Source organism: Cebidichthys violaceus, unplaced genomic scaffold (genome assembly GCF_023349555.1).
Source record: "Cebidichthys violaceus isolate CVI_PGR_0920_01 unplaced genomic scaffold, fCebVio1.0.p SCAF_12, whole genome shotgun sequence".
NCBI lineage: Eukaryota > Metazoa > Chordata > Actinopteri > Perciformes > Stichaeidae > Cebidichthys > Cebidichthys violaceus.
The window spans coordinates 14,789,493-14,817,409 of NW_027176285.1; the positions used below are offsets into that span (position 1 = coordinate 14,789,493).

The 27,917-nt window shown below is 44.3% G+C and overlaps 1 protein-coding gene across 2 annotated transcripts in view; it reads right to left on the reverse strand.

Moving 5' to 3' along the window:
- Window positions 1–1,004: 1,004 nt before the first annotated feature.
- fibcd1b (fibrinogen C domain containing 1b) overlaps window positions 1,005–27,917 on the reverse strand; it is an 87,971-nt gene continuing 61,058 nt past the window's right edge. For both annotated transcript variants that reach the window (XM_068706636.1, XM_068706637.1), the window contains 2 exons: window positions 4,439–4,618; window positions 1,005–2,062 (listed from right to left, as the gene is read on the reverse strand). In XM_068706636.1, coding sequence (XP_068562737.1) covers window positions 1,797–2,062; window positions 4,439–4,618 — 446 coding nt within the window. In that variant the 3' untranslated portion in view covers window positions 1,005–1,796. The remainder of the gene's footprint in view (window positions 2,063–4,438; window positions 4,619–27,917) is intronic.

Below are 27,917 nucleotides of genomic sequence, written 5' to 3' on the forward strand. Positions count from 1 at the left end.
ACACACTGTACAATAAAATCTACAGATACTTTTTTTTTAAAGCTTTTAGTACATCCAAATAAACTCGATGGAAAAAAAAAAAGCTTCAAAATAAAAAATACAAAATTAAGAGAGACGGAAAATCAGGAACGCACTATTTTCTGCCCACAGTTTGCCTTTGTGCTTTTTCCTCATAACACTTTTTTTTCTTTTTCTTATTTTTTGTTTTTTTGTTTTGCTTTCGGCAATTTAGTTTTTGCCAAAACACATTGTGGAATCGCTACTCAGAAGAAAAAAAAAAAAGAGTGATTGAGAGCGTCAAATCTTATTTTACAGCAACTTTCTCCCACCTTTGCATGACAAGAGAAACTGTGTCACTTAAGAATCACCCAGAATGGAGGAGAAACAACAAGAAAAAGAGGACAAACCAAAGAGGTGAGAATGGGGGGGGGGGTTGTTTCCTCGACAGGTCTTTCATTCTGTGATCCACCGGTCTCCCTTCCTAACATGCGTACGCACATTACAGTCTTTGTTATTTCATGGTAACTACAGAACCTAAATGCAGAGTGCAGCGATGCCGGCCATGCGTCACGTTCAGCCCGTTGGTGCTAAACATTGTAGTCAGTCGAGACGCTCCGCTGAACTCATGACAGGAAATTGATAATGTTAGAGAACTCTGTCTGTCTCGCTCTCTGTCGAAGACACACACACACACACACACACACACACGCACACACTTGCAACACACACACACACACACACACACACACACACATACAAAGTGCTGGGTTACCATCTGTGAATGCTGCATCAGTTGGCCAGTACTCAGCTGGCAGGCAGATCAGACAAAGTGCCCAATATGCTTCCTAATGGCCCAAGTCAGATGAATGAGATCCTCCGTTGTCTCTTTCTTTTTCTCATTTTTCTCATTTATCCTTTTTGCACCTCGTCTTCTTCCACTTCCTCACTCCCCTTTGATTCACTCCCCCCCCCCCCCCCCCCCCCCCCCCCCCCCCCCCCACACACACACACACACACACACACACACACTTCCTTCGACTAATTCAACTCTTGTCAGTTTGCTTCCTCGTTCTCGCCGTCTCTGTCTCCCACTAATTATCTGAGACCTCGCCACTTCTTGCCACTACGCCCTGCTGGGTCGAGGACGTGAATGTGACGTAGCGTACCACTGCGCTGTCCCTTCTCACTGGTGGAACTCTGGACTTCCTTGCAGTAGGGAGAAAAAGGGGGATTTGTATCTCCTTTTTATATTTTGTTGAGGGTTTGTTTCTACCCTCTCCGTTCACAGATTATACAGCAATGGGCGGTGAGACTGAACCGCAGTGGAAGGGCCATGGCGGCACAGATGGGGGGGGGTCAGAGTTACATGTCAGGAGCGAACTACTGGTGTGTGGTCCTGCGGGCGATGCTTGGACCACCACGTCAGACTGAGTAAAGCTAGCGCAGCGGACTGTGGCTTCGAAGCTCTGGTGCGCTGCTTTTCGTGAACTGAATGATCAACAAAAAAAAACAAAAACTAAAAAATATGCATGATGCTTACGTTTTCAACAAAGGGAGCTGGGGTAAGGATTATGGTAGCCAGCATGACACCGGTAGCTGAGTGATGGAGGAAGAGGAGCAGAAAAAAAAAAAAAGGGAGCGAGACATCAGGAGGCAAACAGCAGAGGCAACTAAACTCAAAGAGGAATAGTGAACAAACGATATCAAGACAAGTAACTCCGTCTGGCTGTCAGAAATTGTGGTTTGTAATGTTTGAAAAAACTTTTTTTTTTTTTTGATCTCCTTCTTGTCCTTTCTCATTTGTTCTCCGGGTCGCGGGTAGGCCGTATTTTCATCTCGGAGAACTTGAGGGAGTACTGCCAGCCGGTCCAGGAGGACCACTCGATGCCGTCGGCGTAGGAGGTGTGCTGGCCGCGCAGGTACTGCCCGTTAAGGTTGGAGGTGTGACAGTTGCGGTACCACCAGGCACCGTGGTAGAAGGAGGCGCAGTTGTTCTCCGAGTGGTCGTTGTCCCGGTCTTTGGTGGTGAACTTCATCCCGTTGTGCTTCAGCAGAGAGTCACCTAGGGCGGGAAAAGATGTGCAACACAAATTGAATGTTTGAGTAAATATATAAAGAAAAAGGATAAAGGGGAGATAGCGCAGCTTTTGCACCTCCTTTGCGTTTTTTTTTTATTTGAAATCCATATCGGTCTGGAATCAAAAATGAAGACAGAGAGGCAAAACACTACATTTCTGTCTTTCACCGACATATTCTTGGATCTGCAACGAGAAACCAGTAATTAGATAAAGCCACAGGAGATCAACTTCAAAATAGTATAGGACATTTTAATTCATCATCTCTATAAACAGAGGGAGATGATAGAATTAGGCTCCCCCAGTCCTCCAGAGTATCGCTTCTCATTATCTAAAGCAGGGAGTCAGACGGCTTTGTGGCCAATTTATCAAAAGGTTCCGCCGTGACCTTTTTTATCTTCCACTTCTTAATGACACACAGCCAGGGATTTCATCAGGATGTCTGTCACTTAATGGACAGACATGTTGAAAGAGAGGAGAAACGACACAGTTAATGGACTTCATCGCACATGTCGATATCACTCTCTTTATGTTTATCTTTCAAGCATTTTTGTAACTGGTACGGGGGAATCTTGAAAAGCCTGAATAACAGTGACGGGGCAATTCTTTCCCTGCATCCTGTGATCACGATCGTGATGATGTAAGACCACTGCAGGCGAGTCGAATCGTATACGTGCCCCTTAACCGCCCGTCTGCAGGGTTCGTCTGATCCACACAATCAAATTGCCCGAGCTGAAAATATCTACTCGCTATATAAAGATTTCTCACTGGCAAATTCTCTAAATCGATAACTGCTTCGCAAGCCATTGCTCTAAGAGGCTTACAAGTAAAATGAAAGCAACGCCCTCGCAGACACTGCGGTAGATCTAAAGTTTTCAGCAAATGGATGTTCAAACAGCTCGTAATGTCCATTGAACTCCCCATACCTCCGCTGCACTCTCTGTCCTTCCCTTTCTTTCCAAAGCGGGCTTCACACTGCGACCAGAAGTGGATAGAAGGACAAAGCTGAGAGCGGAATGAAAGACGGCTCAACCAGCAATCAGGTGATGGCTAACGGCCCGTCGGGGCATCAAACAACCCTTAATTGCTCAGGATGTGGCCGCCCAGCTTCTTACCCTCTCACTCTGCCCTGTACGCTGCTCTCCATTTGGCATTACCATGGTAACAAGTCAGCCGGAGAAGTATGCTGACAGCCATGGCTGATATTAATGTCGTGTGCTGCTCGACATTAGGGGAAAAAAAAAAAAAAAAAAAAAGAGACAGTAGGGGAGAGAAGAGAAGAGAAAGCAGCAGCTCAATGGCAGCGACAATGGTGTGATGTCCAGCGGGTCTAGAAAGGAGGAGACAGGGAAGAAAAAAAAGCCCAAAACAGAAGCACTTAAAGGCTCATTTGCAGCATGCTGGATGTCACCTTGGTGGCAGGGGGGGGGCAGCATCCTCTGATGTCCATTAAGATCCAGCTGCTCCCAGCCCAAAATGAGCACCTGTCAGCTGATCGGAAAAAGCAGCCACAGCAGAGCAAAAATACTACTACTAATAATAATAACAGCACTCCGTCTAGAGGGAGGCCAAGGTGAGAGCGCGAGCGTCCTGAGAGACTTTGAGCAGCCTTAATTCGACTGCATTCAAATGTCCAACAGGCGGATGAGTTCAAGGTCAGGCCACGCTGGGGACCAGGGGGACCAGGAGGACCAGGGGGACCAGGGGGACCAGGAGGACCAGGGGCGTTACAGGACACTGTGTCTGGGGAAAAAAGCTGTTACACACAGCACATTGTCTTTTTTACCTTCCCTACTCCCTTGTCCCTTAATAAATGCCTGTATCCTCATTTTTATTTACCTCTCCCCTGTTACTCCCCTCTTTTTCTCCACGCTTGTCCCCTCCCTCCCTCCCTCCCTCCTTCCTCTCCCCTCCTTTTTCTTGCCCCATCTCTCATAGCTGTCCCCATTCTCTCTCTCGGTGTTCTCGGAGCAGCGCTCCCCAAAGGTTCTTTAAATTGCTTCCTCATTTCAACGGCTGGTTTCTGTTTACGCTGCGGGTCAAGCAGTGCAATTAATTGGCAGTAATTTAATCAAGGTGACAGGTAGCTGGCTTGGATCTGAAGGTTTGGGGAGCAGAGACACAGTCCCTCTCCCTGTGCAACTGTCTGCACGGTTTAACAAGTGGGCACATCTACTGAACTGTAAAAATAGAATTAGTATTTCACTATGAGGCAGCATAGTTGTCTGGAGGTTTCAGCCACTGCTGTGGCTTTCACAGTAAGGTTAATAGAAAAATGAACATACAAACATAGAGTTACAATTAGAGTACAAGCACAGGAAGCCTTGCAAGCAAAGTCTGACTAGCTCACAGAGCTTACATACCTGCATTGCCGGAGTAGTCTCCCACAGTCAAAGGATATCCATCATCATCAGGGTCTACTGAGAAGAGGCCTACTCCAAAGGTTCCATACTGGGCATAAGCGGTGCTATTTTCAAAGTCCTCCAAGTCGATACGCAGCTCATAGTTCCCCTGGATGGACAGGGCATGGATCTGCTTCAGCCCTGCAGGGAAAAAGATTGAGACACAGACCAAAACAATCCATTACAGAGTGCTGCCGTTGTTCTCAGCAAACAATTTAAAGCCATCTCAGCAGCCTCTCAACGCCGCACATTTTCTGGAAATAAGATGTAACATGGTTTTTGGCCCATTTAGAGTCTCCCGCCGCATTTTTCTTTCTCTCGAAAACAAGATTAGAGTTTCTTTTCAAAAGTGCGCGGAGCGTCCACCGCTTCACAGAGCTGTTTGACACGAGGACAGAGAGACCAGCCCCAATCCCCTAAAACTCTGCATGTGATTCGAAATGAAGTGGTGACACCAGCTTCTTCACGTTGGCACGCAGTTGCAAAACTGCAACTCAGACACATCTGTCACAGCAACAAAAATTAGCATCAGGACATTTGCATCAACATTGCAAAATGTCTCCTTTGTGTTTAGTATGCTCTGCAGATCATCTCAATCTCACAGGAATATCCTAATTCTCTCTCGCCCACCTCAGCCTCATGCCGGTGGGTATAGCTCATCCATTGCCTGCCCTGACTGTACACGATTGTGAATTTGTCTTTAATTGCTCTGAACTCTCCATGAAATGGTGGAGCGAGGATATGCTTTTTTTTATAGAATTTTATGGAATATATTTTATAGAATTTTATGTGTTCCAAAATATTTTTGGGCAATTTTTTTGGACTATATTAAAAAAAAAGAGGGAAAAAAAAGTATTTTTGGAACTAGCAGGGCTTCACAGACTTATCCAGGAAGGTGAATTGCTTTTTGAACAAACGGATTCTTATTTATTCAAATGAAAAGGTATTCATAATTCAAATGTACAAAAAAAAAACCAACGTCATCTGTCTCAGAACCATCAAAGCCAATCCCCTAACACTCACAAGGATACTTAGCTTGATATAAAAGTTGTATTATCGAAGAGGAACATTTTACAGCAGGGTCAACAACATCTGCGGCCTCTCGGTAATGAAACATGCGCAGCATTTTTGAAGTCAAGTGTAGTCTGGTTTTTTTTTTTGTTTGTTTTTTTAAATGGACTCAAGCTTCTTTCAAAAACACACTGATGAGAGACGAGTAATTCTGCTCTCACTACAGAACTAATCATGCGATCATTTCAGTTCCCTTCAAATCAGCTCTATCAAAAAAAAAAAAACCCTGCTATGCACTCATATTTACCAAAGCAATGAAATGAAGGCTCAATGGCCTAATGGGATGTACATTACCAAAGAAAAAGAGTAGTAACGTGGTCGGAGGCATCATTAGCAGGAATAGGTATAAGTCTGGTTGTTTCCTAGTTTTTAAGGCAACACTAATTTGCTTTGCAGAATAATAAATACATACATAAATCCTCATTAACTTTTGATTGCACATGTATGATTAGGCATCAGATCATTCATGCTCATCATTAGTCGTGACTGGAAGAAACACCCTTGAACTGATTTGCATATTAACGTATATATATATACATATATGCTATGCAATAACATTGTCCCTGTATCTTAAATTCATTTTCTTTTTGTTTCAGGAAAAGTATTTTATGAATCCTCGATTGTGGGTCCATGCTTGGAGTCATTACTTCCCTTCCGTAAGCCACAGACATCTTAGTTCACATCCACCTGTCTCAGCTATTCCAGATCCCCGTTTGCCATCGCTACATCGGATGCCCCGAACAGATCTTTTAATTGTTGCTCAATCCTTTGGAGAGAATGCGTTCGACAGAAAGTGCCAGAAGGAAAAAAATGGTTTCCATCCCTTCTTCCTTGCCCCCCCCCCCCCCGCTGCTCTATGTTTCCCCCTGCTGCGTTGGACTGATGGTGCGTCCCAGGGCAAGTTTCACTCTCCCGAGTTGATCAAAGGCACAAGAGGAATAGTGTGTCAGGAGGAGAGGAGCAGGAGGAACTCAACCTGGGTGTCTGGAACGCAAAACTCAAGGCAGGGAAGACAAACAAACGTGAACTCAGCCTCGAGACGAAACAGCCTTCCTCCATGCTTATGGATGCACTCGATGCGGTTGCAGTGTTTATTCGGGAGACGAAAAAAAAGAAAGAAGAAAAAGTTGAAATAATGCACTGATGGAGGGGCTTCAAAGGCTCCATAGTTAACACCGAAGGTTGGATTTAGAGCATGAAGAGGAAGCTATAGGCTGCAATTGCTGGTTTAAGGTTTGTTTTCCTGGCACTCCTGCTGTAATGTGAGTGAATGCAGCTGCACCGCCCGACGCACGGTGATTCCATGAACCTGAACACTGTCATTCCACCTCCTACTGCAATCATCCCGTTCACAAATGAAAAGCCCTTCTCCCTTTTTAAAGCTTACAATCCTCGAACTGACATTTGCCTAATTTGAATTCCGTCGTCGTCGAGAATTGCACTCCGAGAGCGCCTCGTCTGAAGTAGAGGGCTAATTTGATGACAAACACAGCTGAAAGAAACCCATTATTATTCAGAGACAGAAGCTTGCAGTCTGGGCCCAGGCACTTAGTTTGGGTTTAATCTAGCCCAATGGGAGGTTGATCCCGCTCTTTCCATTTTCACAGCGGATCAGGAAATTTGGAGGCGGAGGATCAGTCATTCACGCATTCATGGGCAGGTAACTTCACGCAAGTCCGCTTTCCTTTCATTCTTGCACGAGGATATGAACATGCGCGATGCAGAAAGACACACAATTTGACACATTTTCACTCGGAAAAAGAAAAATGGCTCATTTTCAGAAATATTTCTTTTTTTTTTTTGTCACCTAGTCCTTTGAGAAAAAGTATCAATCCACACAAACACCGAAAGGGAAAAGTACCCTGCAGTGATTTGACAAACTTCAAAAGAAAGACTTAGGATGTTTTCTCTTTCAGAAAAAAAAAGAAAAGAAAAGAAAATACCAGATGCAACACAACTCTATTTAAAGACTCTGCAGCTTCCAACTGTATTTACATAACTCTTATTCAGTCGCTAATTAAAGCCCCAGAGAATCTCAGTGAGACTCTAATTCCGAATAATTAAAGCAGAAGACAAGCGGAATAACAACGAAAACTTCTTTGGTTAAAATCTAAATGCTCAGGTGTAACTCCCTGTTAATTAAATGCTATTGTTAGGTTATTTAAAATGGGTTCTAATACAAGGGAGGGTTTTGAGGTGTTTTGCTTCAATATTAACATGCTGATTGCTCCGCCGGGGAGAGACGCTCCTCTCTTCTCACCGATTTTGCCGTTTATGGAGAAGCTTAGCAGAGGGTCCAAAAACGTCGGTCCTCCTACGCGCTTTAGGACGGCAAATTAGGGCGTGTCTTCTCTATTCTGACTGCTTCTATATCTCGGCCATGTTACGGGTTAGATCACTTTTAATTGCTGTTTGTTTTGATTGTACGGTCTACTTTGTTTTTAACTCTGCAGGACATATTAATAATAATGATAATAATAATAATAACCACCGTGATCATAATCATAATATTAATCATATTGACAATAAGATATGACATTTTTAATAATATCAGTATTTTAAAAGAAGTCTTCATTCACTCCAGGGTACTTCTCGCTTAGGTGTTTTTGTGGATTGATTATTTTTCTCAGAGAAAAAAATATTTCAGCGTCATCGTTGAAATATTCTCTGAATGTGTGTGAAAAAGTGCTGAACTTTGCTGATGTGTGTGTCTGTTTCCTGCATATATATATATATATATATATATATATATATATAAAAAACACGGCTGAGTCTATCACCGTGTTAGCGGCTCGGTGAGGCTGTACTTGATAAATGCTAAATTTAGCACGGTAGCACACACTGACACTGACGGTGATAATGTTAAACATTATCACCGTCTAAGTTTGGCGTGTTGGCGTGCTAACTTTTGCCAATTAGCATTACACACAAAGCACAGCTGGGGCCGTTGTTACTATAGTTTGATCAAACACCAAAGTGTTGGACGGATTCAAAATTTGACCTGATGACGGCGCAATAGAAGGGAAAAGTTAGCAGAGTGGACCCGCGCCTCTTTGTCTCCCTATTAATCCAGCACTTCAAATAACAATGAATGAATGATCTTCTCTGAACTTCTTTCTCCATATTACACAAGCAGCACAGCGCCATACAGGAATGATTACTCAGTGTCACCTAAAGAGAAGATTAATAACACTGGAAAAATCAGCATCTCATTTTGAACAATCAATGTGTTTACTGATAAGGAATCTCATTTAGAGCGTGCCTGATTAACAAACACGTCGATGGGACAAAAATCTTTAAGCGTTCTTTGGCATTAAATCATCCGCGTCTTTACGGTGTCCTTTACAATGTCCATACGACGGAGCTGAGGGACGTTGTGTGTGCAGCACCGTCCACGGTGTCCACTGAAAGCAACACATTATCGTCTTTGTGTCCTTTGTGACGACTGTGAAGCACTTCAGGTGGCGAAAAAGACAAAGAGCATCCTCTCTTCGACAACGTGAAAAGCGGGCCGATGTTGCGATTTCAATAAATGTGATATATATCTGCAATTACCTCATTAACACTAGGCCACGGCAATCCATAGCTCATTTTCACAGCTCTGAGGTTCACAGTAAAGGGGACATATTTAGCTTGTTTAGAACATGAAGATGGTAATTTGTCATATTTTTCTTTTTATCTTTTATTCATTCTAAGAGGGCATGCTGTGTTCTCCAAAGAAACCAAGCTGAAAACCTCCATTGATTAAGCCATTACCACCAGAGACTCCTGCTCCTTAAACGTGATTTTACAGTTAATGAGACTGACATCAATGACTCGATTAAAAATGGAGAAGACCTCTTGCGAGATGTCTGTGATTCCGCTAAAAGGCCCAAATATTAATGATTTATTTGCTTTTATTTGAGAAGTATGTAGGGGAATGTATCGGGAGGCTTTTTTCGGGGACGGCTTACAGTCTCAGCGTAGTGCAGCACTACAGGGCATAAAGGAGAAGAATACAAAAAAAAAAACCAGATCTCTAAACCCAACAGAGAAATGATTACACTTCTCTCTGCCGCTTGTGACATTTCTCAAAGTTAATTATTCATCATGCTTTTCTCCCTCTGTTGCTGGGGGGCAGCTCCTGAGACTGTTTCGAGCTGAAAAGGAGAAAAGGAGCAGCGCTCTTCCGTCTCCTCCTACCATAACTCAACCCCTCCCTCGTTTTGTCTCTCTCTCTCTCTCTTTTTTCCCTCCCTCCGTCTCTCCCTCTTGCTTGATCTTGCTGTCAAGCTCTTTTCACTCGCAGATTGTTGATGGGGAGGAGTTAGAAGGCGACGGTCTATTTCCACACAGCCACAAGGACAGTCGCCATGCCCTTTGCCGCTGGGGGGGGGGGGGGGGGGGGGTCCGTGAACACGCGTCTGCCGAAAAGGCCCGCTGTCGTCGGCTCTTAGGGGGAATAGAACAGAGGCTCGCTTTCGGCCCGGCAACTCCCCTTGTCATGAAAAGATAGGAGCGCAGGGAGGAAAAACAGAGACAGGTGTGCGCTGAACCCTTGCTGCTCCCCCGGAGCCGACGATGACATTTCGTGGGACAAAAAGTAAAATAATGTTAAGATTAACTGTCTCACCTCTGACATGTCTGCCTCTGTTTTTTTTTAGCATATTCCTTTTAGAAACCTGTGTCCTTTATCATTAAAAAAGAAAAATAGTATTGATTTCTAATGTTTGCTATAGGGAGGGATAGTTTTAATGCATTTTTCCTTTGTATGCTTTGAAGTGTAAGCTCCTAATCCGCCTCGCACAAACAGCCATAACTTGGAAAGGTCATATCCTCACTCTTCACAGTGAATGCTCAGACTAGCAGTAGATCAATCGAGGTATGGCCTGTTATGGGCGCTAACAAGGTCCGAATTCTTTCACGCTTGTTGGGAAATAGAAACAAAGAGTGCGAGAAGCCGCACTTCCTTTTTTTTTTTTTTTGCTCGGTTGGCTGGTTTGCGGTCGTGCGCCGCTCGAGCGCCCTGCATTCCGCTGATAGAACAAGTGCATAAGAGGCCGATTCCACTTATATTCAAAAGCAGCGAGATACAGAATAATCTTTCACTGAACGAACACTTTTGGCGGCACTATTTGTTCAGCGGCGAACACACGGTGCCGTTCCCCAGGCTGCAGTCTAATTTGGGAATAATGATCTTGGGAATGTTTGTTCACTTTGCCCACAGCGCCCTCATTACTGCTTTCAGGAGTCACTTGCTTCATCTTTGAAGATAGATACATTTAGCGATATATTATTAATACACATTGTTTCCTTTGAATCCTTACGGGTTTCTGAAGAGACTGAAGCTCGCCGAGTTGCTGTTTTCAGACCTGCAGCATTTTCACTGAATTAAATCCAGCGGCCTTAGTGGGAGTCGTCTCACTGTGGCACAGATGGAGGCGGCTCAGTGTGACTGCAGGTCTGAAGATGTGTGGTGTGTAGGACGACAGTCAGAAGAAGGAACGCTTTTTTGATTTCGCAGCCAGAACGATACGTTAATACAATAATCGTGAGAGCAGTATAACATATTTGAGCTTTTGTTCATTACTTTTCATATTCAAGGCCAAAAGGGCCATATTTAAGTGGGCAGTTTGTGCACACAAAGCTGTACAGGAGCACAAAAGGCAGACGGCCACTGAAAGCAAAGTTATTTTTTTGCGACAGTCCGGATGAGCTTTTAAGTGACGGAGAGACGGTTATTATGTCGGTGTTCTAATGCAAGGTATAATTAAATGTTAATCCACCACAAAACACGTGTTCACTGTGCTTTAAAATGCTCTTCCTCCATCAGGGACGGCTTCAACTGCAATACCATTATTCTAAGTGGCAGGACGTATTTTGGTGTTGTTTTTTTTTATCTGCTTAGAGCAATAAAATACACTATTTTAGCTGTATCATTACATAACGTGAAGGAAATAGAAATCAACAGAGCTGTAAAAGATATATATATATATATATATATATATATGGCTTGTTCACCATTGAGTCAATACCTTTAAGCTAGCTAACTGTTTATCAACCCTCTTTTTCAACCGTTTATACACTACTGTCATCTTACTATTTCAAATATTTACCTAACTTTCAATTCATTTCTTTCAAATCTGGGGTTTTTTTTGGGTCAAATTAGCGACAGGTCTATGTAAATCTATAAATCTATTGTCTGCATGTGGCTGTGAGATGGAGCTGTGGGTCTGTGGCTAACAATGCACCGACACCAGAAGCGACACCGCGGTTGTGAATCGCCACGAAGCTGCTCTCTCACTGCTCTCTCACTGCTCGACGCTTTCCACATTGTGCGGCATTTGGGGAAGTTCACAAACCCACACAGCCTGTTGCCGTTGTTGAGAATCCCTGTATGTGTTAATGTCATTTTCAACGAGCTACGCAAACAACGTGGTGTCTTTGACTACAGCTCAGCCCTGCTCATTTAAAATTGAACTCTGTTTAACTTTCTCCTGTGACTGAAATCTCTCCGCCAGCTGTCACTCCGTTTTCTGTCGCACCACGTCTCCCGGCACTCATATGAAATGAATGAGCGCCCGGTCACTTTGTCTCTTGTTGCTGCTGCCAGCGTGAGCTCACAGTAAGACATGAAGGAGGTGACAAGTCTGCTCGTGTTGCTTGTGATGTAGCTTGAGCGGTTTATTCTCACGTTTGCGCTGTACGGTTCGACTGCTAGTGAGCTCATTTTTCCGGAGCTCCTTCCACGAAGACGCTCGTCTGTTTATTTGAAAAAGCTTTTTTTTTTTTTTTTTTCATCCGTCGCATCGCATTTCTCTGTCATGGCAATAATTGACGAGCGGGTACATTACTTTAATAGATGGGGACAGGCAGATGTTATTGTAACAGCAAGATGCATAGCTAATTGGCAGTTTACAATGATGAATAATAGCGATGAGGCTTGATTAAAACTGATTAATTCACCCCTCCAACTAACATTTCTATCAAAGAATTATAGCAACCAATAATACATCAAGACCACACACACACACACACACACACACACACACACACACACATTTCAATTCATCGCTGACTCCCTCCCATGTTTATTTCCTTCTCATCATCTCAACATTTCACCGGTAAGATCCACGTGGAATTTCCTCGTGGGACCGTTATGATATATTATGTATAAAACATTGCCTTTGCTCCAAGAATAATTCACGCAGACATATTTGAGCACAGAAGAGGATATCAAAAATGTCAGCTGTGACTATGCAGTTTGACGGTGATTACGGACGGTTCTAAATGGAATAGGCGTAGAATGGATATTCCCATTAAACTCACGGCAAGACGGTCAGAGCGGCGGCCATCTTTATGTGTACCGTTGCGACCGTTGTAGCGAGCTAGCGTCCGTTTGAACTGAACCCGACTTACAGCAAGTCGGGGAATCACAAGGTGAGGTTTGCAATAGCGACTAAAACGAGCGAATGAGAAAAAAAATGGAACAACTCCGCGCAATCTACGCACTCCCGTCATAGCGTAGGAAAAGACATCGCTATCGCCAGATGAGGGACAAATCTCTCCAATTGATCCATATTTTACATGTATGAGGTCATCGCTTTTCTATTGATAGTTCACAGAGTGGCTGACATTTTGATTCCTCAGAGCACTTCACTGGTGCACCTCATCGTGAGTGTCTTTTTGAGAGTATTTCAATGGCAGCGTGCGTGTGTGTGTGTGTGTGTGTGTGTGTGTGTGTGTGTGGGTAAGTGAGCCGGATGTCATCCTATTGGTCCACTCCAGATGCTCTTCAAAAGTAGCGACGTGCCAGAAATCATCACAAAAAAGAAAAAACGGCTGCTAAATACCCAGGCAGAGCCAAGCCAGCTATCTTTGTTTATTCCATTCAAACTGGATTCATTTGTCAGCGATGATAGGAGCAGGTAAGACACGGGTGACACAACACATTTAAATCTCTTGAGGTCATGCAGATTTTAATGTTGGCTAATGTCACATACGATTAATCTCTGCGATGCCAGATAGCTCAGATTGATGACAGTATTAGATTCCAGGTTTGCGTTCAACCTCTCGCCTTTGTGAAACTAAATGCTTCCAAATGCCATCCACAGGGCAAAATAAAGGAGGCGATTTTGCTCAAGTGGCAGGATGTGAGTCATAAAATTGTGAGAGAGAAGAATGAGAGCCAACAACCCATCACATCTGATATCATCAGAAATTAACCTTCGGGGTGGAAAGACTGAGCCAAGAGTGGCGAAGGGAGATACAGAGGGAAAGTGGAGAGAACGAGAGGCAGGTAGACAAATGCTGAGGGAGTTGGCAGGCCTGTAAGGCTGTAATTCAGGGAGAAGACCGCATTAATATTTAGAGGTGCTCTCAGGTAAAACAAAATGAGCTCCAGCTGGAATGCCGCAGTCACACGGACACAGAGCTTCAAGGTTTAGCGGTGGAAGAGGCCATTTTTTTTTTCTGACTTAAGTAAATTTGCTTCAAAGAATGTTAACTTTGCAATAACAGGCCTCATCACACAGAACAAGAGATTACACCCACAAGAGGTCTTCATGGGTTGTACAGTTTCAAACCTGATCTGAACCAGGCCCATGGAAAAACCCACCCGAGGTAAATAAAACATTCAAAAAAACGGTTTTTCGAGAGAGGAACACCGACACGGGTAGCAGCTTGATTCACCATTAATAACTAAGCAGCTGTGGTTTGGAAAAACAGCAGCAATGCATGTTCTTTTTATGTGATGGCTGTCGATCCGCCATTTTGGTCCAGACTGAAATACATCTGCATGGATTGACTACTGTACAGACATTAATGGCCCGAGAGGATGGTGACTTGAGGTCGACGTGTCTCGACAACTATTTGTATGGATTGCCATGAAATTTGGTGCACAAATTCATGTTCTTCTCTCTCAGGGTGAAATTACAATGTTGGCGATCCCTTTACTTTTCCTTCTAGCGCCGTCATCCGCTCCAAAGACTTTAGATTAACGACCAAATACTTACACAACCAACGACTTTCTTATCGGCCTCAGCAGCACCTTGTGCCAATTCATAAATGCTAACGGGCTAACATGCTAAACTAAGATGGTGACCATGGTAAACACCACCTGTTGTGCTTCCTGGTAGCTACTTAAGATACATAGTTTGATTTCAGATGGGAACATAACATACCTCTCCCCCTTGCAATCCACTTGGGTATTAGACAACTGGACCCCAGACCCACGCCAGGACAGAACTGGAACCTGACTAATATAATTTGGTCCAGGGTCGAGTCTTGATACAAATCGAGAGAACCGGAAAAGACCTCTACCACCTCCAGCACTCAATCCGCCCTGATGGGTCGAGTCCTTGGAGAGGACTGGTAAAAAAAAAAAGTGGAATGCATTAAAAGGATTGCTGAGCAGCAAATCTAACCGAGCAGAGAGGACGTGTTGGTTGAGAAGGAAAGACACTGACAGAGAGGGGAGAGTAAGGGGAGAGAGTCGACCTGGAGCAATGCATGATGAGCGTGGAGTAGAGATGCCACGAAGACTTTGATCATGGGCACATGACGCCATTAAAGCTAGGCAAGTGCAGCGTCTCGCTAAGCCCCACCTCCTATTCCAGGGTCAAAGTAATGAGAGAGAGAGAGAGAGAGAGAGAGAGAGAGAGAGAGAGAGAGAGAGAGAGAGAGAGAATACACATCTTCAGACCCTTCAGCGCCGTGTGCCTGTAATGAGGTAGCTAAGAGTTCGGCGCTAATTGAGCACCAGGCATCATTTTTGTCTTCTAAGTCATGACACTCCATCAAATATTATCACGGTCAACAGAAAGAGTTTTTGTCACGATTCAGCACTTCTGGCCGAGAAGTGTTGACCGAACGCGAAAGCCACAAAGCAAATGCGAAACCCAACCTCGATACCGTGAGGTTATCGTTGCCCAGAATGAATCCACCAGCAATTAATGGTCGGCTTGTTTTTCACTGTAGAACATGCCTATAAAGAGCTTTCCATAGAGGTAGTAATAAAAGTAGCACCGGGGTGAGAGAAGTGAGAGAAACATGCTTTTCACAGTCACCCTCGCCTCACCCCTTATTTAAAGGTATTATTCACAATGCAACAGGGACGCAAGCCTGCAGACTAAATGTGCTTATCTCAGTGCGGAGCAGACGAGACAGCGGTAGAAATGATGAATTGTTAATCTACGTTGTTCTGGCGTCTAGCGTCTGACCCGGCATGAACAATGTGGCACTGCTGCGTACAAAGTACTGATACGTCTTTAAGAAAACCGCGATGAACGACGACATTGTTACAGAAAGGATGTGGCTAAAAGCTGCGTCATAGAGACATCTCTGACTGTCATTAGGAGATCAGTCACTCCTCACTATAAGTCTCAATCGCCCAATCTGCGCTCGTTCCGCATTCCTTTGTGAGAAGATTCTCATACGTTTTTTTTTTTTTTTTTTTTTACAGCTTCAAGAAAATAAAATCCCTCCCCCTTTTTAAAGAGCCTTTTTCTCGAGCAGGATCGAAAGCAGACTTTGGTAGCGGAAAGCGGAGAGAGGTGTTGGAATACACCTGTAGGCTGGTGATGAGAGGCATCAAATAAAGTACCTCCCCGGTCCTTGTGGAGAGGGCCACGAATTGCTCTGGTTCTCATACATATCGAAATTACTGGCAGAATTGCTGCAAATTGCAGCTATCTCCACTCCAGCGGTGCAATCTAGTGCAGATGGAGTGTCTGCCAGGGTACAGCCACACCAATCAGAGACGGCATACCCTCCTGAAGGAAGCAGAGGCAGAGCTGGAGGCTGAGGCATCATTGTAACAGCATCAGGGCTGATTGGCAAGACCTCAGCTGGCCGGCTCACCGGATCCCTGAACAGCCAGCATCAGTGTGTCGGACTGACAGAGGAGGAATCACACTGTTGAATAATTGATTGGATATGAATGCAGTATTGGAGGAGCTTTAACTGCAAACACTTACGTGTGCTCTAAATAATAGATTGCAGGGGATTCAAGTCCTGGGAGATATTGTAGTTTATCTTTGTCTTTGTTATGCAGGATATGGCATCATGTCTTATATTCTTGCATTTCCGGACAGCTGGGTTCAGTTCCCCTGATATGTTTGGATTTGCACTCTGCAGCTTGTGCTTGTACTTTAATCAACATATCAAGTACATGTAAAGCACAGGTACTCCCACTCGAAATTCCCTACAAGCGGTAGTGTTAACTAAGGTGACCTTGTGGAATAAGAGATCTCTGAAGCTTTTGTTCTAGAGACACCGTTTAGGGCGGAGAGGAGTACACAGAGTACACTTGTGGTCGTATGTAACGCATCCTCACGCATATTTGAATGATAAGTATTATTCATTTGTATGTTGATCTGCAGCAGTATGCATGCAGTGGTTTTTAAGAGTGAATCGTAAAGGGTGAGACTCACGAAGTGAGAGATAATGCTCTTGATGTCGGTAGAGAAAAATGATTCTGGAACAAAAAATATTGTCTCAGAAATGTTGCCGTAAGTCACTTGAATGAGCGCACAGACGAAGCAGAGCACCCACATTGAGAGCCACTTGTCAATGACCTCAGAGACCCATCATTCATCAGTCATATGCATTTATAGTGCAGTAGTATTGCTATTGTTCCTTTCCGGGGGATTTTGCTCTTCTTTCCGAGTATTAACTGAATAGTCAGGGACCATAATGTAATGCATAATAAAGCCGTTTTCATGCGGAGCCACTTATTATGGCGGCAATTGTACGAAACACTCCTAGAATTTTACACTGCGTCATATTGAGGAATTAAACATAGCGTTAGCAAACTGCTGTGCTTGTGCTAACCCATGAAATGGTTTTCTGGATTATAATTATCAGTGGGTACGGCTGGAGGGAAGTCGGCAGGGTAGGAAAGCCAACAGGCGGTATGAGCCACATGGGTGCAGCGCGTGGGCAGACAGTGACTGTAAAGAGCTGCACAAGGCACTAAAAAACAATTATTCTCCTGATGTCGGGGTCATCTTTAGGTGATCACAATACGCACCGTTTGATGTTAGAATTTGGTTGTGAAAGGTTCGACACATATGGAATTAGTATTCCATTTAGTATTACTGAAAAAAAGAAAGAAAAGACATCTGTATTATCGATTCAGTAGGATTTGCAGGGAAGCTGCAATGAACACATCATGGGCCTGTAGAATTAAGTGGCTTGGATAATTATTTATCAAGCTGTGCACTGATAATATTCAGCCAAATCATTACCGATTCACTGCTCTACTGAAAACTAAATCTCGAGAGAAATAGAGTATGTTTTGGTAATATTTCTTCTTTGTTAATTGCTTATTATCACATCAGTGTTATGTTTTTATGGATGACATTACAGGCTACATGCTTTATACTCGATGAGACACCGTAACGACACATCCCCATGTTTATCGTTGTTCCCCTGCTGCATTTAATAAAACAGCAACATGCTCAAACGGAGCCGAAACATGCTAACGCTACGCAAATACATATATGCAAAAAAAAAAAAAAATGTGCAAACCGGCATGATATGGTAGAATAAATTGGCTGCTCTGCAGCGTCTTGACATTCTATTTAGAAACCACGTGAAGAGACGCAGCTGGCTTTCTTGTGTACGTCGGGAGTAATTCTGTCAACGCTGTTATGGACACAGCGGCGACGTGAAAACGCGAGCGGTTAATGAGTCGTAAAAAGAGTACCGACTCACTGCCATTGTGTTGAAAGAGCAAAACTGACATGTTGGAGGATACGTAGACTGACGTATCCTCTGGGGGACCCAACGTCTCCTGCTCTAAAACACCTCACCGGATGTTTAGAAGTTAGCATATTTGATTCCTCGGGCAGAACAAAGCACCAGACAGGACTGGTTCTAAATTGCGCCGTAGACAGACCGCAAAATGATATTGTTTAGAGTGACGTAAAATGTCCAATAATTCTTACATATATGGTTATGGGGGACTATTGTGAGAAGCAGGCAGAATTAATAGTTTAGATAGCAACGTGGCAGGAGGAGAAACAATGGAGGCGACGCACGGGCTCGGATGGTGAGCACCTGGAGGAATAATGAGGCTATTTATTCCCTCAAACGGGAACGGAGAGAGTTCAGGCGGAGACTGTGTGAAGCCGTGTGGAGAGTTTCTCTAAGCTGTGACCTTCCTGCAAGGTAGCAGCCTTTATTGACTTTACACCGGTTTCAAATCGGCCTCTTAATGCACATTGTGGCTGTGCATGTATATTAGCTTGTGCATATTTAGGCTCTGTTCATTTATGCATGTGCATCTGATAAAATACTCCTGGCAGGAATATGGTGGGATTGCAAAAAAGACGCTATTCATAAGGAACCGAAAAACATTTAAAGTAGCTTGCTAATCCGAGGCAGTTTCATAAGATTGCTATGAATATAAATGTCATATATACCTTTTTAATTATGTTTTTGCTTCAGCCCCTTTTTCGCTCCGTGCTTCGATTTATGTTTCTCTTCCCTCCTAACAGCCTATTGGATTTTTTTTCCTCCTACCTAACCACCGTTTCTCCCCTTCTCTTACTCCAGTGTGAACAAACCCTTACTACGGTTGCTTATCTATTTCCAGTGACCAATTTTCTGCACGCATCATCTCTCCCACTTTATTAATTATTATTTTTTACCAGTCCTCTCTGACAAACTCCCTTAATGTATTAATTAATAATGCATTTTCACAAATTGTATCGGCTGGACGTTGGCAAAGCTGCGCTGCCGCCTTTCGAATGAGGCAGGAGAGCATCATCAAGACGGGAGTAATAAATCTCCCGGAGAACAATCGATCAGCGCTGCGTCCCCCTCTCTTCGCCGACCCTCGACCCGGCTGCTGTCTGCGGCACTGCTGCCGAGCTGAGAGACGACGGCGACGCGCGATCGGGGGTGTTTGGCAGATTTTCACAGATAAACCGTCGACAGGGTCAAGGCACGTCCAGCCTATTGTTGTAGTCGCTGCCGTCTATAATGGATGTTTCTGAAGGTTCGTGACGCAATTCCATCTTTGGACTTCAGGGATGTGAAAGTAAAAGTGGAGGAGAGGGGAGAGGTTTAGGACCGGTCCCCATGAGTAGAATCTAATTTATTTAGTTACCATGAATTGTGCGTCACTTGCACCTGCTATTAGCTCCATCTCAAGGTTTCCGATTCACAGAAGACGCTACGCTAATGATATTACAATGCAAACGCAGCCGGCAAGTTTTGCAGCCGAGTGAAATTTGCCACTTTTTCTTTGCCTGCAATTGCAATTATCCATGTGGGAAAGTATGAATATTGCACAGAGCAGGCAGCAGAGAGGAAAAGAGGAATTTATATTTTCAGACCGCAAGCTACAGGTCCTGACTGACAAGTGCTGAGGCTTTCCTTCAAAACTTTAGGCAAGGAATTTAAAAGAGAAACCGTATATTTAATATCCCAGTCTGTCGGTAAACACATCTCTGAAGACGCTTATAAGTTCACTGCAGCTGCGTGTGTCTATTAGCAGGTCATCTTTGTGAATTGGAATGTTGCTTTCAATGAGGCTCATTTGCATAAAAAGGGGGCCTGGTACCTACTTTAAATCTGTGCAAATAGCATAGAGCACCGATGAGCTATTTGCTTAGCGGGGCGTTTAGCGGTGCATTTCACCCCTTGCGGGTGCTTTGAGAATTACACGGGTTGCTTTTGTCTTATTTGTGCAGCAAAAGTCGCACAATACTTTTGTGAATTCGCCCCCAAGTGTCCACAAACTGAATAATTGAAAAAAAAAGAAAGAGAGAAGAAGATACACAAAGAAAAGGCAAAATGGGCCGTCATCCTCACAGGAATTGTGATGTTCTTTGATTTGTGCTCTCTTTTGTAGATACAGTCCTCTCTAGATTTTCCACTGTGCGACAAGAATACAAATACAAGCTGCATTGTGGTGGAGGCAAGCTGTGGTGGATAAATGTGTGTAAGAATGTATTTATGCTGGTCCCTGGGAGAGAGAAAAAGATTAGGAGCAATGGAATGATTTTAGAAAAGAAAAACTGAAAAATGGTTGCAAAGGTTAACTCTGTTCAATATGGTGGTGTATGACCTTAAAGGAGCTGTGTTTAACGCCCCGAACATGAATACAGCGCCAAACAACGGAGCTCTTACACTCAGACTCAAATAAATACGGGCAACCGTCCAATTTAAAGACCTCATCCACATTGTCGAAATCATCCGAGTATTCAGACATGACATAGAAAATATTTTAGATAACACCAAGCTATGATTTTTCTGTAGTCCAACACAACAAACTCTGCACGGACAAAGAGATTTCAGAAGGCGGCTACCCCCATGTCCCCTGTCCTAATGTTGTCAAACACTCGTCAAACAATCAGAGAACTGTCAGCCGCAAAAAAAATAAGCAATTTTCAGCGGACGTAGACGATGGCGTCAGCTCGACTCAAAAGGATTCCATTGCCGCCTGGTGAGCAATCTCCAGCACTCTCACTCAATACTGGGACAATTTCAGAAACCGTTGTCCCTTTTTAAAATCAATCGGACACAAACAACGTGGACAAACGAGGGTCTGAAAAAAAATACCACAGTTACTCTTTAAGAGCTCTTGGTGAGAGAGGATGTGGTCAAAGTCAACAACCTTGACACCGGCGGCTTAAAAACTGTCTTGACAACGGCAGGTAAATCAAAGCATTACCAACTTCTCATCAGAGTGACATCGCGAACCAAAAGGAGGAGGTTTGCATATCGCTCTCTTAAAGCGTTCTATCAAGCCGTTCCATCAGTCCCATTAAGTCCTTGTGTGTGTGTGTGTGTGTGTGTGTGTGTGTGTGTGTGTGTGTGTACTGACGGTGTGTTCTCTCCCTGCAGAGGGTGAATGGGCTCCCAATGCTGCCTGTGTGTGTGCGGCTCCTCTGCTTCTCTAAGCCCACGGACAGTTCTACAGACTTGGAGTTAATTGCCACAGACTCTGGTGCTGGTTCACATTGATCTGAGACACACGGGTCCACGCACGGACAAAAAGAGACGACGCTACTTTGGATGTGAGACGGATGAAGGAAATTAAAAAGGGCAAAAAGAAAGACAACGATTTCCCAGTTCAGCTGCAGGTTTACCATGAGTAGTTGTGTCTCTTCGATCATCGTTACTCAGTTAGGTTACACAATAAAAGACACATTTTTTTAGTGAACACTTTGCTTTAACATTTTTCAGAGTGACACTATGCAGGGTTTCTTCTCCCCTCAATCTCTTTAGGCTGCTTTTTTGATGTGAAGTGGCCCTCACTCGCTCAGAACCGCAACAGACAGCCAAGCCTGTCAAACCGCCCAATCTCCAAATTATAGTCATCCCCCTGCCTGACTCCTGTCTGCAACCCCTCTTCGCGTTTACGCATAAACACACACACACACACACACACACACAAAAACACGCAAATGTCTTATTCTTTGCGGCTAACCCTCTCCCCGTAATCACACGAGCTTACGCTACTCAGGTCGGGCTAAGAGCTCAATTATAGCTCTTGTGTGGTGCGCCCCACTCGTTTAAAAAGGTGAGCTGTATGCTAAGTGGCTAACGCTGCAATTTCTGCACAATTCTGTGGCAATTTTAGTGACAGGCAGGAGGAGAAAAAAAAAAAAAAAAGACTGTAGAGGAGGAAAACAAGGGTTTGCTTTTCTATCTCCTCTCAGTGGCAGCTGTGAGTGTATCTTTAATGAGGCAATCCGCCGAGGATTGCGAGATCACAACGAAGGCACTCGTCAGATAGAGGACAACTTCCAGGCACAGCAGTCGAGACACACGGGTCTTATTACATCGTTCCCCCTTTTCCTCGTACTGCCGGGGAGGGACCACCGCCGACATACGATGATATGACACGCTGCGAGCAGCCTCTCTCTGAAAAGGGAATCGCTAAATACCTGACGTGAAAATGACTCTCGTCCTTTTTTGTAGCGCTGGAATGTAATAATAGAGAGATAATGCCAGCTGTTTGGCCTCGTGGGCGAAATGAAATTCATATGCTAATGGCCGCCAAGAACCAGAACTAAGTTTGATGGTGAAGTATGCTCTCATGATCGGACACAACGGGGAATTTGGCTCTGGCTGTCAGTGCCTCTCTCCGTGTGCAAAACACATTTCATTCATAGAGACACACAGCAAACATGTACTATGTCCAGGACACTGTGAAGACGTGCTTCTGGACTCATTGGAAACTAAGTACGAGTGCAAAAAGAGGTCTAAATAAATGATTATGTGGAATCAATAACGTGACTGTGTTGTGTATAGTATGCAGCTCTAGGCTCAGAACAATGGCTTACAGCTGCACAGCGAGTTGGATGTTATGCACAGGGTAGATGGCACTGCACAGCTATCGGGCAGATATTGTTTTGAGGCGGCATGCGGCTGAGTTATCTGTTCATTACTGCAAAAGACGCGCGGAAAAGAAATTGTTTTCTGTGCCCGATCGTTTTTTTTTTTTTTTGGTGCACGCTGATCTGAAATTAGAGGGCTTCAACGGGAACACAAGCAGATCCGTTCACCCGCAGCATCAGAACCACGGGATGAAAGTCCACACGGTGGAGCCGTCAGAGCCTTCAAAGTACGGCATTAAATAAAGTTTCACTTTAGCTCCCGTGTTGTTCACCTGCTCGCTGTCCCTCTCTCTTTGTACGCTAGTTGTGCAGTTGGATACGAGCCTGTCTTTTTTTTTTTTTTGGAAGCCAGATCAGATCTGAAACGAAAACCGCGACTGAAGTCTGACATTACAGCATCTGGTTGCGTCTCTTGCTATAGGAAATGACAAACTGCCAGACGAGGACACGATCCACAACTTTTTCATCCACTTCTAGTCCTCACCGCCTCAGGATGAAGTTGTTTTAATTAGGCTTATTTTCAGTTCACATCTTCTACAGCTGGCTTATTAAACACTTGAATGACCGTATTCGTTTTTTTTTTGTTTTAGATTAAAACAATCCATGAGGGCTACACATGTCCTATTTTCCCCCCGATTTTTCACCAGAATTCCGACTCGAATTTTCACAACAGATTGTAGGCGACAGTGATCAGGATCAGACAACCTGGCATAAGGGTGGAGAATAAATCCAGGACAGGGTCTCTGCAAAACACGTTTGCTGACTCAGACTTGGGGGGGGGGGGGGGGGGGGGGGGGGGGATAGATAGGTCGGTGCCAGTGATCTTTTCATCAGTTTGGACCACATGTTGTAGCCTGCTCTACAAACACCCAACCTACAGTTGGTGTGTACAATTGATGTAACAGCTCCCGTCGCAATTTCCTCAGCTGGCACAAGGAGAGCAACCTCTGCTGGGTCTTTTTTTACGACGCTCGGTGTCGAACATTCCAATAAAGGCCGCGGTGTCGAGTGGTGAGGGAGGATGTATGGGCAGCTGAGTCTCACAAAAAAAAAAAAGAGGCCCGGTGTCCCCAGAGGCACAGTCATTTGTGTAGAGGAAAAAGAGAAGTGAAACGAACGCACCGGAATATAAAGCCACACGGAGCAAGGCGGGATTGCAGGTGGATGGGTCAAACACAAACCGGTCCTTCGCCCAGGAGATTGCTGTTCGTGCCCCGTGTGAAACGAGAAGTCAGCGTTCTTTAATTTGTCACGCGACTGCCGTACTTAAGCAGCCGTTTTAACCCAAACACAGTCTTTTCCGAAAACCTAATAAAGTAGTTTTGTTGCCTGAACCTAACGAAGTTGTTTAGATGGAAGTTTACTTTGAAAAGACTGCACGCACGTAACGAGCGGAACTTGAAACGTGTCGCCGGACTTTTGAAGGAAAACTTTTCCGGAAAAGATATATCACACGCACACGTAGGAGGATACTTTGAGTGCATTCACTGACAAGAGGAGTTGCAGGACAAGAAACAAGATCCGTGCATACAGTGAGTTTCCACTAAAGACTTTGCAGGATACGTGCGGTGCCATAATGACTGCTTCATTAACCAACGTATTTTGCCTGGTAGACAAACTGCAGGGGATGCAGCAGGGGGGCTGTGATGTGCTTTATGTGGGCCAACACTAGTTTTTCAAAGAACTTTGAGACTACAGATGTGAAGGAAACACGCCTGTAGTCATTGCTCCTGTCACGCAAGCTTTACAGGGAACACTATGGTTATGGAGCATTTGAGAGAAGAGAGAAGCTCACACAAAGTGAGTGATCCGCTGAAAATCTGCGGGAAGACGGCAGCCAGTTGGTCACCACAGGCCTTCAGACAGAAGTGAGAGACGCCATCTGGGCCCAGGGCTTTCCGAGTCTCGTCTCCGAAAGAGTCGCAAGACACCCTCCTCAGTGACGCGGCGTGCAGGTTGACTGGCGGGAGCGGTGAGTGATGGGAAGTCATTCGGAATCAAGGGTTGTGTTGGGAGTGAGATGGGGCCAGAACGATTTCCTTTTGTGGCTTTTTAACCGTTCTTCTTTTTGTCCCTGCTCTAATGTCTTTCCCACCGCTGTGGACCTCATTCGTTCGGCCCGATGAAGCCGCCCGACTTCGGCTGCACAACCCGTTTCTAATGCTGCATAGAGGGAACGCATGTTCCGTCCTCCTGCACCTCACAGTGTTGCAGTACAAGTAATCCCAATAAGATCATTGGCTCATGGCTCCTACCGTTTTTTTTACCACAGGCTTTCTGGATTTTTTTTTTTTTTTTGTAAATTGGGAGAAGATGAGTTGTGAGAAGCACAACAGTAAGCATCCTGTTTCTGTTCCCTGCGGGATACTTGCTACACTGTATTTATTTGTGTCCCTTATGACTGAGGTTTGCTCAAAATTCCCCAGAATAACGAGGAGCGAGTTCGGCGTTCTCGCTCAGCACTGGTTCTCTGCTTAGCCAAGCGTTGCATTCGCATACGAGCTTGAGGCGGGATGCGGACGCTGGCCAGATTTTAGGAAGAAAAACTCCTGTGGTGAGGAAAATGGTTACCGTTGATGAAAAGAGCTTGAAGGTGAGGGCAACAGATTCTCTGTACCACCGTGGCATCGATACACCAACCTTCGCTGATACGAAAGCGGACTGTCTCCTCGAATGTTCCCGATCCACCGGCTCTGAACAGGCGGTCCACTCCTCTGAGGAGGAAACCAGGCAGATATAATGTCCTGGATGGATTCGCCTTGTCAGGTTTACGTGACTCAAAGTAGACCAGAGAGTGAGCCGTTCTCGCTGGTTCCGTCGAAGGGTAACAATTTGTTTATCTTATTGCCCAGAGAGCAAAGATCCATCAAGCGTACGGCGAAAAAAAAACCCCGACGGCCGGAGCTTAAGCTGCGCTAGCGTGTTTTCCCTGTTGCTTCAGAGGACGGCCGCTCCTCAAACTTTGCCATCTGCAAAAAAATCCCCGCGTGTGACGAATATAGTGTCAGAATGATAATAAGGGATCAGCAGTTTTCCCTCCCTACGAGTACAGCGTCTGTGTTTTCAAAAACAAAACGGAGAATCTTGACTTTACCTCGAAGTTTAGGGGTTTTCTCCGTTAGATTATCCACAGAATTATTGTACTTGTGTATCGATAAAAGGAAAAAAGAAGGATGGCATCTTGCCCTCTATTGTAAATAAATGAACGGATGACAGGATTCCAATTCAGCAGTTGGTATGACAACGAATTAATATTAATTCCTATTACTCAGAGCGACCAAAAAAACTAGGATTCCATTTAGAGGTATTGATTAAGCTGTTAATGCTCCACTGATTGATAAAATTGAGTACTGCTCAAGAATGCCAAGTGTTTCTGTTTGTCTCTGTGTGGAAAAGGTAAAGCAAAACAAATCTTTGCCTCAGAATGAATATAATAAGATAATACTGACCTTTTTGTTCTAGCTAAATGAATCACTCGCTGAAATAGATGTTGAAATAATATCCAAGTGCGAATTCAAACATGCTGCTTCAGAGCTGAAATGACAACCAAAACTAACAACCAAACTTTTTGACGAATAGCCTCCGGATCACTTTGAGAAACATTTCTATCTGAATGTCACTCCCAAAAGAAAAAAAAGGACAAAAAATGTCACAGGGAATTGGTTTGCGTCAACTTTAGACTGATATTCCGTAATTCTGCAGAACACTGTGACAGCTTCGGGTTTTTGTTGTTGTTTACGGAAGTATAAATTATAGCGGCAGTTAATGGACTCACAGCGGAGGAGACGGGACATGATTATGACAATAAACAATTTGTCTGTCCTCTTTCTGATGGATTCAAGTGCTGCTTTCAACACTAAACAGACCGAGGTATGTTATTGTAATAGGCCATTTGGAAAAGTAGGTTAGTCTCTTTGGGGCGGCATTAAACTGTTCCAGGACCTACATTACAGGTAGACAGGTCTACATCAGCCTGCGAGACCAGGTGTCCGATGGGTTTGATGGCAGCAATGGAATTGCTTTGACCCAGTTTGATGCTCTTTATACACGGCCCTCGGGGAGGCATTATTCAGCAATATGTTAGTGTTTACAGTTATACACACAGCATGGTGAATCATAGAGGATTCAAATTATATTTGCTTTCTGCACGCCTGACATAGACTTCATCCAAATCACTGCAGATCCATGATGTCCTTCAGTTTAAAAAAAAGAAAAGAAAGGTTCCATATCAAAGAGTCTTCGCTTAACGTCCACCGCATAGAAGACCAACTCGTTGTGCGACTATAAAACTATACCGTCACCATGAAACAGCAACTTCGAGCGGACTTAACTCAAATAGTACCGCAATTAGTCTTAACACCCCTAGTGAAATCTTCAGGCATTCCAGCTAATTAACACCTAAGCTGCCAAACCGCCAAAGGAACAGATAAAAACAGAAAAAAAAAGGGATGCTAAATTGAGTTTATATCATGTTCCACTTGCGTGTGGTACCGAATGTGCTAGAATGTTCTCACAAGTGTGATTGTGTCATCCTGCATACATAAACTAATACATGCAGTGAAGGAGAGAACTTAACCCCCCCCCCCCCCCCCACACCCAAAAAACACATGATCCACTGCTCTCTTATTCTTAATTTTCTCCCCACCGCTCTTCTTCGGATGACTTTTATTGCCGCTATCAACGCACAATTAGAAGATCAATACATGAGGGCAAAAATCCGAAAAATGAAATCCAGAATCCAGCTGCATATTGAGATAATGAGATGGCTAAAGATCTTCAGAGGTGCGGGTGGCATTAGTGAGCAATATTTGTCTGCCGGAGGTAATTGCAATGAATTTCTTTCTGTAGGCTGCAGGCGAGCATGGATCCATTCCTCACTTTTTTTTTTGCCCCCGAGGGTAATCGATGATGGGGGTGACGAGACAACAGCACACCCTGAATGAGCAAGGGTACTCTGACAGGTTCAAAGTAGCCTGCTGGCTCATTGAAATTCAGTCTGCTAAATCCTGAGCTTTCCGTATTCACACCATTTT